This window comes from Cervus elaphus, chromosome 10 (assembly GCF_910594005.1).
Source record: "Cervus elaphus chromosome 10, mCerEla1.1, whole genome shotgun sequence".
Taxonomy (NCBI): Eukaryota; Metazoa; Chordata; class Mammalia; order Artiodactyla; family Cervidae; genus Cervus; species Cervus elaphus.
The window spans coordinates 18400485-18417094 of record NC_057824.1 but is presented as its reverse complement, the minus strand read 5'-3'; the positions used below and the strand labels follow the sequence as shown (position 1 = coordinate 18417094).

General features: G+C 45.1%; 2 protein-coding genes and 1 pseudogene across 3 annotated transcripts in view; 2 read left to right on the top strand and 1 right to left on the bottom strand.

The window, feature by feature from the left end:
• Positions 1-16610, bottom strand: part of DNAJA3 (DnaJ heat shock protein family (Hsp40) member A3) — a 28607-nt gene that overhangs the window by 9530 nt on the left and 2467 nt on the right. For both annotated transcript variants that reach the window (XM_043914203.1, XM_043914204.1), the window contains exons 2-6: positions 12664-12797; positions 7710-7793; positions 6755-6955; positions 5591-5743; positions 596-743 (exon numbers count right to left, since the gene is read on the bottom strand). In XM_043914203.1, the coding sequence (XP_043770138.1) occupies positions 596-743; positions 5591-5743; positions 6755-6955; positions 7710-7793; positions 12664-12797 (720 nt within the window). The remainder of the gene's footprint in view (positions 1-595; positions 744-5590; positions 5744-6754; positions 6956-7709; positions 7794-12663; positions 12798-16610) is intronic.
• LOC122702059 (40S ribosomal protein S20-like) lies at positions 9552-9971 on the top strand. Its single transcript, XM_043915567.1, has one exon. The coding sequence runs from the start codon at positions 9552-9554 to the stop codon at positions 9969-9971; it is 420 nt and encodes a 139-aa protein (XP_043771502.1).
• On the top strand, positions 10840-11133 carry LOC122701345 (annotated as a pseudogene).

The following is a 16610-nucleotide window of genomic DNA, read 5'->3' as shown; positions in this document are numbered from 1 at the left end:
TTATTAGCTGAGTAACACCACCATGTATCACTACAAACAAAGATAAGTTCTTAGAAGGAAAAGATCACAGCTCCAAAGGAACATCTAAGGAAATGCTTCCAGAAGGCTCCCCTGGGGATGAGGAAGCTGCAGGTAGCAAGGCAACAAGGGGGAGACTAAGAAAATAGGAGGCTGAGACCAGGAGGGGCTGGAAGAGGAGGCCAATTTTTGGCCCCTGAGAATCGCCACAGAGTCTTCAACAGTGTGAGACATGATCAGACCACCCTATGCAAAGACCACTCCAGGAATAGGATTGGTTTGGGGTGGGGGGTGGGGGTCATGGGCTGGCCCTGGGGGCAGAGAGGGTGGTTTGGCCAGCTGGGTGGGCAGCGGGTACAACACTGGCCTTGGGACACAAAGAGGTGGAGGAGCTGCTTCTCGCAGGAGCAGGGCAGGCATGTGAGGTGCCATTTCCCTATGACATGTGCAGATCTTAAGGGTAACTGGTACAGAGGAAAATGCAGGAGACCCTGGTTCCTCCCTGAGTTTCAGCTCCAGAAACAAGGGCAGGTGGCCTTGGCTCTGAGCCCCCATGCGTGGAGGAGCCCAGACCCACCGGCAGGCACGGGGATCACCACCTTCTTCTTCTGCTTGGCCTGTCCTGCTCCTCTGCACACCACACAGGGAGACGTGATGATGGAGCCCCGGCCGCCACACCTCCGACACGTGGAGCGCATCACAAAAGGGCCTGTGTTTATGGTTTCCTACAAAGACAAGAAAAATGGGACCCTTAGACACTGGTGCACCCTGACAACAAGGCCCTGGGACCACAACGAGCATGCAAAACATTTCACCGAAGACCTGTATGTGTGGTGTGCCCCCGCGCTCCAACATACTGCCTGCGGACAAGGTGCAGGAGCCCGAACTGTTAACCTGACCTAGAGCACACTGCCTCCTGAATCCCGAACCACAAACCTGATTACATGAGGCCGAAAAGTGAGACACTGCCTCTTTACAGAAGGTCCCCAAGCCCCCGGAGCTGAGCAAGTCGCTTTAAAGAGAACCCTCTCTTCCCTTCACAAAAGGGACAGCTGGGAAAGAAAGAAGAAAGTGACAACTGGATGCAGCTCCCACCCAGAGCTGCCCCTGCCTGCCCCAAGGGAGGAGCAGCATAGGCCTCTGTCCCCCACAGCCCCTCACAGTCCCCCCCTTGTCACAGATGCCCACGAGCAAGGAGGCAAGCGGCTCCTCTCGCAGCCACCCTCACCCCAGTCCTCCAGGAGCCTCCTCGGCTCCTAGCCCCTTGCACAGGTGGGGCCTTACAGTCTGTGGCCACTCCCATCAGCTCTTCACTGGTAAATGGAACTCAGTTACCATTTTCTTTTAACTCAACATCCTTGGGTGTTTTTAGGGGGTGAGGGTAAATTATCAACATGCTGTTGTAGCAAATCAAAGGATACAGAGATATATAAAAAATTAATCCCCCCCTCACCTTGACTCCCAGGGTGGCCTGCTCACAGGAGCTCAGTTTGAGGTGTTCTTCCCCTGACTCACTCACTCTCTTTCTCACCATAAAGTTGTTTTTTTTTTAACATAAAGAAGTTTTTAAGTAAAAATTTTACAAGAGTGCATTGCATTATCACTCTGCAACATGCCTTTCCCTCTCACCTTCATGATGCATCATGACCAATGTACACAGACCTCAATTTCCATTTTAATATTTGTTTCAATGCTGAAGAAAAAAAATCTCTGCACACAGACACCCTTCAGTTTTACCGTATTATCTCAATGTTCACCAAAGAAATATGAATAAAGAAAGTTGCAACAATTCAGGACCCTGGAGAAAGGACCTCAGAAGTGAGAGGGAAGTGGGATCAATAAAAAGTATCTGTAACAAGAGGCAGGGACTCCGATGGTAAAACTAAGCCACAGCAATCTTCATCCTCTCCAAGGGCGCCCTCTAGAGGAAAGCAGGCACAACTTTACTTTTCCAGACTAAGCTATAGGATTGTGTACAGGTAACTGCGGACTCCCATCAGTGGACTACTTTTTTTTTAAGAAACTTATTTTTATTTATTTATTTGGCTGCTCCCAGTCTTAGCTGCAGCACATGGGGATTTTTAGTTGCTGCATGTGGGATCTAGTTCCCTGACCAGGGATCAAACCCAGGCCTCCCGCATTGGGAGCTCCGAGTCTCAACCACTGGACCACCAGGAAAGCCCCCATCAGTAGACTATTATTCAGCCAACAAAGAGAATGTTTAAAAGTATTCAAAGATAGGCAAAAATACCTTCATTATAACAAATGAAAAATAGGAAAAATTTCACTATGATTCTCAACTGATGAAATCCACACATAAATAGGCAAAAATACATTCAAAGTCAAAAGACAAATACAACTAAAATCAATGACAAACACTGGTGAGCCAGTGGTTAGGACTCTGCTGTCACTGCCAAGGGTCCAGGTTCAATCCCTGATCTGGGAACTAAGATCCTGCAACCTGTTCAGCTTAGCCAAAAAAATGAAAAGATGAGAACCTAGGCATCCAGCAACAGGGGTCTGGCTAAACAAAAGGGGATGTATCCGTATGGAGGAATACCATGGCCCCAAGAACAACTGAGGCAGCTATAAACATAGACTATTTCCCAAACACAGGGAGAACTAGAATCAAAACAAAACCACCAAGGTACAGACGGGGCTAACAGTTGTATTCTATCTTTGGTATGAAAACAAGGCGCACACACACACAGACACACACGTCTACATAGGCTTGCATCTAGAAAGACAGAAAGGATGCTTCTGGAGAGTGGAATTCAATGGGTAAAAGTCAATAATGAGAGGGAGATTCATCGTACACAGTTTTCAATTTGTACCCACTGAATTTCAATGATTTACATATACAACCTGTTCAAAAACTAGTTAATATAAAACAAAAATGACATTCCTCATCAACAACTGGCAGGAGGCACATCAAAACACTAACAGTCACGGGATCATCAGGGACTTGTTTCCTTTCTTATGCTTCTCTTCTATGCACTCAGACAACGTCTGTCCCCCCATACACACTTGGTGGTGGTGTAGTCACTCAGTCATGTCTGACTCTTGTAACCACATGGACTGTAGCCTGCCAGGCTCCTCTGTCCATGAGATTCTCCAGGCAAGAATACTGGAGAGGGTTGCCATTTCCTTCTCCAGAGGATCTTCCTGACCCAGGAATTGAACCCAGGTCTCCTGCATTGCCGGTAGGCAAGGATTTTATTTTAAAGGTGGGCAGTAGAGAATCTCCCAACCCCCTTAAAAAAAGAAACCATCTAAATGGAATACAAACATACTCAGTGGAAACCAACCTGCATTTCAAGCAGATAATATAATCACAGTGAAGGGGGAGAAAAAGAAGTGATCTGAGTGAGGTGAGCACAGTATTTGGCCATATACCCAAACGCCAGTTAAGCAGGATTGCTTCTGCAGTGGTGTGAGTGACAGTTCTCAAATTGCTTCTTGTACGTTATAGGATCGAGCACATGAGTAAACGTACAGGGCCACCAGGGCCAGACTTCTCACTGTTAGAAACTAATCATCTTTCTTTATTATTTAGTTTCAAATACGGACAGGCAGGCAAAAGACTAGATAAGCCTTGCAGTGTTGCGCTGAAAGTGGAACTATCAGTTTGAACTCACTGGTTTGTTAAACGGATGGATCAGTGTACACATATGTGTACATATATACTCTATCACATGAAAAATATGGAAAGACAGACAGGTATTGAATATGTGTCTATAAGTGCACGTGTGCATGTCTGGTTCAGCGACCCTATGGACTGCAGCCTGCCAGACTCCTCTGTCCACAGGGATTCTCCAGGCAAGAATACTGGAGCAGGTTGCCATGCCCTCCCCTCCAGGGGACCTTCCCGATCGAGGAAGGTGCGCACGCACGCGCGCACACACACACACACACTTACTTCCTGTCTCAGTCAGCTGAGAGGACCTGGAAGCGGTGACACCCCAGATACAATGAGTCACCAAGAGCACAGATTTGGTTCCTAAATCCTACTAGACAATTAGAAGGAATCAGAACTCCCTGGAGAAATGGCTGGTTCCAGGATGTGGCTAGGAAAGTATTTGCAAGCTGCGACACCAAGTAAAGAAGTGCCGAAAGAATGATGGGACATCAAAAGAATACAGGAGCCAGCCAGAGAGACCTCCACAAGCACAGTCAGGGACGGCTTGGGCATCAAAGTAATAGTGATGACGGTTCAGTGAACGAAATAAGAATCCGTGAGTTCATACTGATACAAATGAAAGAATAAATAAATGGAGAAGAAAAGAAAGCTCTTCCTTTTAGTAGAATGCCAACTAATAAACAGAGAAAGGGGACTTCTCTGGTGGTCCAGTGGCTAAGACTCTGTGATCCCAATGGAGGGGCACAGGATCGATCCCTGGTCAGGGAACTAGATTCCACATGTTGCAACTAAAACTCGGCACAGCCAAATAAATAAATTAACTTGAAAAAAACAAACAAACAAACAACAGGGAAGGGACATTGGAATCAGAAAAATCACCATTTTGCAAGTCACAGTAATACCTGATTTTTAAGCAAGACTAATTAACGGATGCTGTTAAGTACTGGGTATAAGTTTGATGGGACAGGACATTTATATAGTGTCAAGGTAAGTCACAGATTCCTTGTTAATTTCAAAGGGAAAAATAATAACTTTATAATGAAGAAACCTGGTAGACAGTTCCTTAACTAACTGACTGGGATCAAATGTAATTATCATTTGATAATGGGACAAACTAATGGGACAACTGACACATGACTCCTAACATGATCCACGCAAAGGGCACTATATCTCTGTGCTGTTTCTGCCAAAAATGCATAATCTGAATCTTATCATGAGGAAATATCAGATGACCCAACTGAGGGACATCCTACAAAGCAGCCGGTCTGTAATCCTAAAAAACGTCAAGGTCATAAAAGAAAGACTAAGAAATCGCTACTGATTAAAGGAGACTAAAGATATGACAACCAAACACTACGCAAGATCCTAGACTAGCATCCTGAGTCTGGGGTAAAAAGAACATTATAAGGACAAATGAAAAACTCTAAGTACAGATAACAATATTGTTTGGACATTAAATTTCCTGATTTCGAGAACATACTGTGGTTACATAAAAAAATGTTCTTGCTCTTAGAAAATACACACTATAAATGACAAATCAAATGGGACAAAATGTTAACAACTGTTGAGGCTTGGTAAAAGGAATAAGGGAGTGGTTATGCATACTATTCTTACAAGTTTGAATTATATCTAAAACTTACCAAAAAGAAAAAGAAAAAAAGATTACACTTCAAGCAAAATTTAAGTTCCCCTCCCCCGATTTTAAATTACCAACACACCCCGAAATGTATTTTCAGAGAAGACAGCAGAATTTCCTTGCTCCTTCCGTAGAGAGCACTCCTGGGACAATGTGGAAGGTTCTAGATCACAGAGTCCCACCCACTAGAGAGCTCTCAGAGCCCCAGGCACACTGGCCCACAGAGAGGAGGCGTGGCGGGGAAGCACAGGGCGGGCGGCGGGGGCCCCGGGGAAGGCAGGGCCCGCCAGGCTCACCATGCCGGAGCCACCGCAGTAGTGGCAGTGCTGGACTTTGGTGCCGGGCTCGTTCCCTTTGCCGTCACACCGCTCACAGGTGTCGGTGATGTTCACGGTGAACTCTTTGTTGACGCCCTTGGCAGCTTGATTGAACGTCAACTCCATGATGTACTAGAGAAATCAAGGGACCACTGTTATCACTCTGAAGGTAAGGGAGAGCGCTGGCTGGGAGTTTACAGTTACTGTTTCTTTTAAAGACTCTATTTTTTAGAGCAGTTTTAAGTTTAAAAAACTGAGAAGGAGGTAGAGATTTCTCTCATACCTTTGCCCCCACACGTGCACAGCCTGCCTACCCTGTAATCAACATCACTCACCAGAATGATACATTTTTTATCAAGGATGAACCTACACTGACACACCATGACCATCCAAAGCCCACAGTTTACATTAGGGTTCACTCTTGGTCTGGATATTCTATGGGTCTGAACAAGTGTATAATAACACACATCCTCCCACAGAATCATGCAAAGTATTCTCACTGTTCTAAAAATCCTATTCATGGCTCCACCAATTCATCTGTTCCCCTAGTCACGTTTTACTTTCTAACTTTTACTCTGTCAAGTTAAGAACAGATGGGACTCAACTGATTCTGCTCTACTCCTCACTATTTTCAACAGATAATACCTGTTGTATAAATGAAAATGTGCTTTTCAACAAACTGAAAATGTTCACAGATAATATTTGCACATGGTCCTAACAGTTCAAATGATCCACAATCATAACTTACATCATAAAACACTTCCCCCCACTCTTTGGTTCTCTTCTGATAGTGCCTGAAACAAGACATAAACATGGAAGACGCAGGACTGGCTGTGCCTCCCTACAGACTGAGTCTCCTAGAATAACAAGACAGGCTCTACATAAAATAATCACTCTAAATGGATTCTCGAAGTCAAGGTGCTGCCCTGATTAAGCAACTGTACGAATACAGCAGAACTGAATGTACACATTATTAATGGTTTTTCAAATACTGGAACCACTTCCTACAAAGATGGCTGCCTCCCAATCACCCCACTTAAGTTGCTTTACCTTGTTCTTTGAGAAACAGAAACTGGTAAAAAATATGTTTGTGTCACATTGAGCAGCTGAAATCTGAACAATTCTTCAAAATGAGGGGCTTACCTCCTGAGGCTGATTGAACACACTCTGGAAATCACCAAAAGAGGAGGATGAGAACTCCCCGAAGATCTTCCTGAAGAGCTCCTCGGGGTCAACAGTAGGGCCTCCCTTCCAGTAGCTCTGCCCAGAGCTGCCGGCCCCGGGGTCGAAGCCCGCGGAGCCGTAGGTGTCATACTGCCTCCTCTTCACTTCGTCGCTCAGGACCTGCCGAGAGAAGCCCGGCAGTCGGTGCCCCGGGCTCCCGGGGCCCCGGGCACGGACACCAAGTTCAGACGGTGGTGGCGGCCTACCGACATTAGATGCCCTGATCCTGTCAACTGTACTGAGGCTACGGAAGTAATGTTCCTGCTCTTAGGGAACACACACAGAAGTACTTAGGAACAGAGAGACACCACATCTGTGACTTACTCTCAAATGGTCAGGGGCAGGGAGGGGGATGCACACACACACAGCTGATGTACGACACCCTATATGTCCCCAACCCCTTCAGCACGGCTGAGTCTGGGAAGGAGGTCCGCTCTCATTTAACTCTGCACTTGTTCAGCAGCTGTTTCACACCCTCTTCGCTCTCAGATGACATTCTACACTCCTCCAGGGGAGTGGTGGTCTTCTGCTTTTACAGCATCCACTATCCCACCAGTCCTACGAGGGGGAGGTCACCAAACAGGCACGGAACTGTTTAATCTGACAAGAACGTCCCAGACCCAGCTAAAGTCCCAGTGACTGGGACTGGGAATACAGATTACTGGGTTCTGTTCTTTGTTGAGACCCCAAGTGACAGCTCACGTGAGCATTTTGGAACTGCAGTTTGTTTTTTTCCCCCTTCAACGAGGTGATCTGGAGGGGGACATGGCCTTCCCACTGAACCTTCTCACACATCAGGTTGCCAGTGCAGCACGCTCTGACCCATGCACACAGCTGAATGACAGGGACTGCACACACTGGTGGGTCGCGTTACCTCATAGGCCTCTGCCAGCTGGGAGAACTTCTCCTTGGCTTTGGGATCATCCTTGTTCGTGTCTGGGTGATATTTCTTGGCAAGCTAAGGGAGGAAATGGTCAATTAGTATGGACACAAGATGATTACTAAAACTGAACCCCAGACACCAGTCACACCTCACGTCCTTTGTAGCAGTTGTCAGACTTCACAACTAACAGCAATTCTTAAAACAAGATTTAAGACTAAATCATCTCTAACTAGACTTATTATGATGATCATTTCATAGTGTATACAAATGTTGAATCAGTATGTTGTACACCTGATACTAATATGTCAACTACACCTCAATAAAAACAAACTAAAAGCAAAACACACGCAGCCAGAATTAAGAACATACACTCCATGAACTGTGTTCAGTTTTCAAATCTGATCAAAAGTTTATTACAAAACAGCAAACTGAGTTTTGGGAAAGGGAAAGAAAGAAAGAAAACTCTCTCTTCAACTCTTGAGATATGTACATGTTTTTCAACTGCAACAAATCTCTCAACAGAAATAACAACTAATTCTTTAGAACTTGGGGTCCTCTGTGAGAGATGTCAAAGAGTGAATCTGATTAGACTATCATCTATGTAAAAAGAGGGAAATAACTGGATAATAAGTAGATATAGCTGCTGTATAAATTAGTTTTGGAAGAACAGACACTAAGCTGGAAAGGCTGACTGCTACCGGAGGGAGGGGATGGATGGGAAAGAGAAGTCGTCTCACTGCACACTCCTCTGTACTTTCTGAATGCAGAACAAGGGGAATGCATTACATATTCAAAACACAGATTTAAATATTAAAAATCCAAACACGGTCCTAACTTGCCTGTCCGGAGTACACAGGAGACCTGAGCAGCCCTAACACAAAGGTCTCCTCCTGGCCACGCTGAGCAGCGCTGTGCGACCTCTGCAGGTGCTGACTCACTGCTGCAGCTCACTGATGCCTTCCCAGTCAGGATGATCCTGGTGTGAGGGCAAGCAGGGCTCAGAATCCTGAAGCTGACAGGAACTGTGGGGACAGCTGGCCCCACCACTGCCTACAGCTGGCTGCTCACTCTGCACCCGAGACACTGCTCCTCACACCAGCATATGATGGAAGCACGTCAGAGGCTCGGCCCGAAGGGAGCTCCCAAGGCAAGGCAGTAGATCACGGTGGGTCACGAGGCTGGTTCCAGGCCAAGGTAAGAAATGCTGATGCGCTTGTGAGATCAAAGAGAGGCCCTTTGCACTCAGAAAGACCTGCATTTTAGTCTCCTAAATGCCACTGATCGGCTATGTGGCCTCAGCAGCATGTCATAACCTAGCCAAGTCTTCTTCTGCCTTGAGGATTAAATGATGTAAACATGAAACGTTTTTATCAAGGTCCAATCCCAGCAATTGCTCCATAAAGCCTACTTTCTAAATTTCGGTTTCAAATTACACAACTTTACCCAATTTTTTTATTTTCACACCTAAAAAATTGAATGGTTTCTACTCTCTCTTAAATGAAATCTCTAGTACGCGCTAAGGGCCTCACATGCCCCAATAAGTTGGTCCCAGTCTCCATCTCTCCAATCTTCACCTGCCTTTGCACCAGGTACCTTACCTTCCAGCTCAAAAGGAGAGACAAGCTATTTACTCTCCCAAGACGAAAAAGCTAATCAAAACCACAGTGAGATATCACTTCACACCTGTTAAGGTGGCATGAATCAAAAAGACAGGCTCTTTGAGGAAGACGCAGTTGCCTCTGCAGCGGAGCTCGGTGCTGCCCACTCCTGCTCCTGAGTCACCACTGTTCTCTCTCGCCGAGGAACAAGGCAGTCAGGAAGCCACGCCACAGCATGGGCTTTAAAGATACCAACAAGACTCCCATGGAGCCAGAGGTGGCCATTCACTGGATTAGGATCACCCTCACCAGCCGCAACGTGAAGTCTCTGGAGAAGGTGTGTGCTGACCTGATCAGAGGCGCGAAGGAAAAGAATCTCAAGGTGAAAGGACCTGTTCAGATGCCTACCAAGTCTCTGAGAATAACTACGAGGAAAACTCCTTGCAGTGAAGGTTCTAAGACTTGGGATCGATTCCAGACGAGGATCCACAAGCGACTCATTGACCTGCACAGTCCTTCTGAAATTGTCAAGCAGATCACTTCCATCAGCACTGAGCCAGAAGTCAAGGTGGAAATCACCACTGCCGATGCCTGTTACTACCTTTTTAATAAACTGATAATCAAATTGTTTAAAAAAAAAAAAGAAAAAAGATAAGTGTTAGCGAGGATGTAGAAAAATCAGAACCCTCACACACTATGGGTGAAAATCCAAAACGGTGCAGCCAGTCTGAAACAGTCTGGCAACACAAACAAATCCACACACCGATGGTCAATTAACCTACAACAAAGGAGGCAAGAATATATGATGGAGAAAAGACAGTCTCTTCAATAAGTGGTGCTCGGAAAACTGGACAGCTATATATAAAAGAATAAAATTAGAACACTCTCTAACACCATGAGTGATAGTCGCTCAGTCAGCTGACTCTTTGCAACCCCATGAACTACAGCCCACCAGGCTCCTCTGTCCATGGAATTCTCCAGGCAAGAACACTGGAGTGGGTTGCCATTTCGTTCTCCCTCTAACACCATATACAAAAATAAACTCAAAATAGATTAAAGACCTAAATGTAAGACTGGATACTATAAAACTCCTAGAGGAAAACATAAGTAGAACACTTTTTTTTTTTTAAAGTAGAACACTTTTGACATAAATCACAGCAATATCACATTGGATCCGTATCCCAGAGTAATGGAAATAAGAACAAAAATACATTAATGGGACCGAATTACACTTAAAAGCTTTTGCACAGCAAAGGAAACCAAACAAAATGAAAAGACAACCTACAGAATGGGAGAAAGAGATTAATTTCCAAAATATACAACAGCTCATATAGCTAGCTCAATATTAGAAAGAAAAAAAAAAATCCAACCAAAAAATGGGCAGAAGGCCCAAATAAACATTTCTCCAAAGAAGACAAACAGATGGCCAAAGGGCACATGAAAAGATGCTCAACATGGCTAATTATTACAGAAATGCAAATCAAAACTACAATAAGGGCTTTGGTCTCGGCGGCAGAAGCAAGATGACCAAGGGAACGTCATCATTTGGAAAGCGACGGAATGAGACACACATGCTGTGCCGCCGCTGTGGTTCCAAGGCCTACCACCTTCAGAAGTCAACCTGTGGCAAGTGTGGCTACCCTGCCAAGTGAAAGAGAAAGTATAATTGGAGTGCTAAACCTAAAAGACGAAATACCACCAGGACTGGTCGAATGAGGCACCTAAAAATTGTATACCACAGACTCAGGCATGGATTCCGTGAAGGAACAACACCTAACCCCAAGCGGGCAGCTGCTGCAGCATCCAGTTCATCTTAAGGATTTCAAGGAGTAGTCGCGCAATAAATGTTCTGGCATTGGAAAAAAAAAAAAACTAAATAAGGTTCATGACACACTGGTCAGAATGGCCACCATCAAAAAGTCTACAAATAAATGTTTGAGAGGGTGTGAAGAATCGATATCCATCAACTGATGAACAGATAAATAAAACGTAGTATACACCCAGGCAACAGAATATTTGACCACTAAAAGGAATGAAGTACTGCTACCTGTTACAACATGGATGAACCTGGTAAACATTATTCTAAAGTTAAAAAAAAAGTCACAGAAGTCTACACATTACATGATTCATTTCTATGAAGTGTCCAGAATAGGCAAATCCCTAGAGACAGGAATAGGTTAGCGATTTCAAAGGCAGGAGAGAGAGGAGAATGGGGAATAAGGGCTTATGGTGTGAGGTTTCTTTTTGAGGTGCTGAAAATATTCTCAAATTGATCACAGTGATGCTTATACAACTCTGAATAAACTAAAGACCAGTGAGTTCTACCCATTAAAAAAAGAGAGAGAGAGAAGAAAGAATAGCTACTCAAGCCATAAGCTGTTACGTTTGGTCTTGATCAGTACTTGGTTCATAAATATTAGGCTTAGCCAAAGTTTTTATTTCCCCACCAAAAAAATTAAAAAAAAAAAAAAGAAAGAAAAAAAAATCAAGACTCATAGCAAATTTTACATAAAATTTTAAAAACTTTTCTTCTTTTCCGACCACACTGCACACAGCTTGTGGGATCTCAGATCCCCGAGCAGAGACTGAACCCAGGCCATGGCAGTGAGAGCTTGGAATCCCAACTGCCAGAACACCAGGGAACTCCAAATAACTTTTAAAATTTAAATTGTATTTATTAACCTTATTAAACTAATCTTGCTTATTCTGACATTATGGCTTTCCTATGTTTTACAGTATTAGGGTGCTCTTTCTTCCATCAAAAGATATTAACAGATTGTACCTAATGATTTTTAACATCTGCATTAGGCAAAATACAAAAGCTAGCACTCCTACATTGGCACCCTTGCTCTTTAGTTTTTCAAAAATTTTCATTGTGTTCATCAGAGCACAAGTCTGGAAACCACAGTCGAGATAACTCACAGGCCACTTCTTCAATCAGCCCAACACATCCTGGGATATGACGATGGGAGTTTCACACTTTTTGAGTTTAAAAAAAATATATTCTAAATTCATAAACTTTTATCTGAATGCAAAGAATGAGTACCTAAAACTCAGACCAGCACATCTACCGATTCAGAAGACACAGAATAGATTTAAATACAAAAACAGCCATGGAAAAAGATTTTTAAAAATCTCTGGTTCTGAGTCTCCTTTTCCTGAAGCATTAACCAGCATGGCCTCAGGCACTGAGGAACATGGTCCAGCAAAGCCAGCTTTTTCAGCCCATGCTGTCGGCTGCACACAACCCACACATATGGGCACACACACTGCACAGCTCAAGGTCACCCTAGATCCACACCATCCTTTCTACAGTCTCTGCTCTAAAATCTGGCTTCCACACAGACCTGGTAATAGGCTTTCTTGATCTCCTTCTGGCTGGCGCTCCGGGGCACTCCTAATATCTGGTAATAATCTTCTTTAGCCAAATGGGTGCTCGTGTGGAAAGAGGCAGTACAAACAAAAGGGTACCGTTTTACTCCTGAAAAAGAAAAAAGGAAAGAAAATCACTCTGGGAACCTACTCAACAAATGAAAATTGTGAGTAAGCGACCAGTCAGGCCACACCTATGAAGGAGCAGACGTAGGTCACAGCTTTTGGAGGCTGTTCTCCTCCAAGCCTCCTGGAGACCAAACTCACTGCACCTCAGAAACAGCTAAAGGGACTTCCCTGGTGGTCCAGTGGGTAAGAATCCACCTGACAACACAGAGGACACGGGTTTGATACCTGGTCAGGGAAGATCCCACAGGCCTTGGGGCAACTAAGCCTGTGAGCCACAACTACTGAGCCCATGTGCTCTAGGGTCTGTGCTCCACAACGAGAAGCCACTGCAAGGAGAAGCCTGCGTGCAATGGAGACCCGGCGCAGCCAGAAACAAAACCAAAAATGGCTAAACACAGTGTATTCGGAAAATACAAAAATCAGAGTGCAGGGTGTGGCTAGTTCTGCTGGACTACACGGGGGCTGCAGCCTCATTACCTCTCCAGAGAAGGGGGCTGCACCTACGGATGACTGAAAAGCAACTTCACTCTCCTGTTATACGGCCAGCCGAGCACCTGCCACATCCCAGGTGCTGGCAGAGACCTCGTCTCACTTAACGCTTAACAGCTCCCCATGTTCTCTCCCGCCACCGTGCAACCCTGAACATCTGCCAACCCATCCTGTGACAACTGAAGATGGGGAAGGCGGGGCTGGGAGGGGAGCAGAACAGGCCAAATTAAGGCGGAGGGGAGGGGAGGGCCAAGAAAGAGAATGAGGACCAGGAGGCAGCTCCAGGTTTCTAAGTCAAAGGTTCCCCTGCCAGAGAGAAGCTACTGGATTCACCACTCATTCATTCAGCAAACATGCCAGCCAGGCACTGGGCTCCTTGCAGCAGACACAGCAGCAAATCATGCCAAAGGTCCTGCCCTCCGAGAGCTTGCATTCATTCATGATCTCAACACTGGACTAGGCAATGAGGACACAGACAGTAAAAGACTCAAAGCCAGTGCCCTCAAGGAGCTTCCAACCCAGCAGGGGCGTGTGGGAAGCAGTGTGAGAAGGGATGTTAGTGCACAGGGACGCAGAGTGAGAACACACAACAGTATCACCTAACTAGGGCCTCTCAACCCCCACACTGTTGAAGATAGGAGGATCAAATTCCCTGCTGGGGAGGGGGGTGGGGGGCTGTTAAGGGCTGAATTGTGTCCCCTGCCCAAATTCATATGCTGAAGTCCTAACCCTCAGTGCCTCAGAACCTGACTATATTTGGAAATGGGGATCTTTAAAGAGGACCCTGACAAAAGTCTCAGATTACAACCTCCAGAACTGTGAAAAAGTAACCTATCTTTTTAAGCCACTTATTCTCTGGTACTTTCTTATTGCAGCCCTGTGTATTTATTTATATCCTAACATGCCTATGTGCTTATTGGAGGATGTGTTAGCAGGATCCCCGGCTATCTAGTTACCAGAAGCCCCTCTCACTCTCAAACAGGTAACTAAAATTCCAGACATTGCCAGATGGCCCCTGGAGGGCAGAATCACCCGCAGCTGAAAACCAGCATAACCCAGTCTCAAAAGTTTCAGTGAAGGTCTTCTAAGGCAGCTGCTGTTAAACTGCAGAAATTAACTTGGCTAAGGAGGGTTGGAATCCGTCCAGATTTACGCCTGCAGTCCCAGCGTTGTTTGCAATAGCATCCTCATTCGCTTTCAAAAGTGCTCCCTTTGGCAGTTACATCCTATGATCACCTTTGGTTTGGAGGGAGAAAGTCCTTGTCCAACTGCAGGAGCTATGATGTAACTAGAGACTAAAGTAAGTGTGTGTGGGGGGGTGTGTGTAGGGTAGCGGGGTGGTTAGAGATGATGATGACAATGACAGGTGCTGGGAATAAACAGAAGGGCCTCTGGGTATGTTAGTTGTTGCTGTTCAGTGGCTAAAGCGTGTCCGACTCTTTGTGACCCCATGGACTGCAGCACACCAGTCTTCCCTATCCTTCACTATTTCCCCAAGTGTGCTCAAACTCACATCCATTGAGTCAGTGATGCTAGAGTTTGGATTTTATCCTGAGGATAACAGGGAGCTACTGCAAGTGTTAAACAGACGTGATCAGATTTGCATGAGAAAGAACTCTCAAACCATAACCAGGACTGGGAAACTACTTAAAATCTGTGTAGGCACAAAAGACAGCCAAGGGTATTGACCATATTCAGGAAGGGTGCCGAGATTAAGGATAATCAGACATGAGAATAAGTAGGAAATGGTCAGTGCAGTTCAGTCGCTCAGTTGTGTCCGACTCTTTGCAACCCCATGGGCTGCAGCACGCCAGGCCTTCCTGTCCATCACCAACTCCTGGAGTTTCCTCAAACTCATGTCCATTGAGTCGGTGATCCATCCAACTATCTTATCCTCTGTTGTCCTGTTCCCCTCCCACCTTCAATCTTTCCCAGCATCAGGGTCTTTTCCAACATCAGTTCTTTCCATCAGGTGGCCAAAGTACTGGAGTTTCAGCTTCAGCATCAGTCCTTCCAATGAATATTCAGGACTGATTTCCTTTAGGATGGACTGGTTGGATCTCCTTGCTGTCCAACGGACTCTCAAGAGTCTTCTCCAACACCACAGTTCAAAAGCATCAATTCTTTGACACTCAGCTTTCTTTATATTTATAGCCCAACTCTCACATCCATACATGACTACTGGAAAAACCATAGCTTTGACTAGACGGACCTTTGTTGGCAAAGTAATGTCTGTGCTTTTTAATATGCTGTCTAGGTTGGTCATAACTTTTCTTCCAAGTAGCAAGCATCTTTTAATTTCATGGCTGCAGTCACCATTGACAGTGATTTTGGAGCCAAAAAGATAAAGTCAGCCACTGTTTCCCCATCTATTTCCCATGAAGTGATGGGACCAGATGCCATGATCTTAGTTTTCTGAATGTTGAGTTTGAAACCAACTTTTTCACTCTCCTCTTTCACTTTCTTTTTTTTTTTTTTCCTCTTTCACTTTCATCAACAGGCTCTTTAGATCTTCGCTTTCCGCCACAAGGTCATCTGCGTATCGGAGGATATTTCTCCCGGTAATCTTGATTCCAGCTCGTGCTTCATCCTGTCCAGCATTTCTCATGATGTACTCTGCATATAAGTTAAATAAGCAGGGTGACAATATACAGCCTGGAAGTCCTCCTTTCCTGATTTGGAACCAGTCTGTTGTTCCATGTCCAGTTCTAATTGTTGCTTCCCAACCTGCATACATATTTCTTAGAAGGCAGGTCAGGTGGTCTGGTATTCCCATCTCTTTAAGAATTTTCCAGTTTGTTGTGATCCACACAGTCAAAGGCTTTGGCATGGTCAATAAAGCATAAGTATGTGTTTCTCTGGAACTCTCTCGCTTTTTCAATGATCCAACGGACACTGGCAATTTGACCTCTGGTTCCTCTGCCTTTTCTAAATCCAGCTTGAACATCTATCTGGAAGTTCATGATTCACGTACTGTTGAAACCTGGCTTGGAGAATTTTGAGAATTACTTTGCTAGTGTGTGAGATGAGTGCAATTTCTTCCACTCTGGGAGAAAAAGTCAGATTTAAAGTGTTGTTTTTACATCTTTTAATTGTACTACTGGATTTGCAATGAGATCGCAGACCAACGTTTAGGAGCTGAGTTGATGCCCTAAGACGTGGTAGGGGACAGAGCACCGTGAAGGACGCTCTCACATATGTTCAACACCTGATACAAAACATGCCCACTGGGGGCACTGGGCTCACCTGGGGAAAAGGACAGCTGACTGCGTAGTTCCTCAGTAATCACCCCACACCAGGCTCA

Bases quoted from the DNA above. Each gene is read 5' to 3' on its own strand.
- LOC122702059 (XM_043915567.1), top strand. From the start codon at position 9,552: ATGGGCTTTAAAGATACCAACAAGACTCCCATGGAGCCAGAGGTGGCC.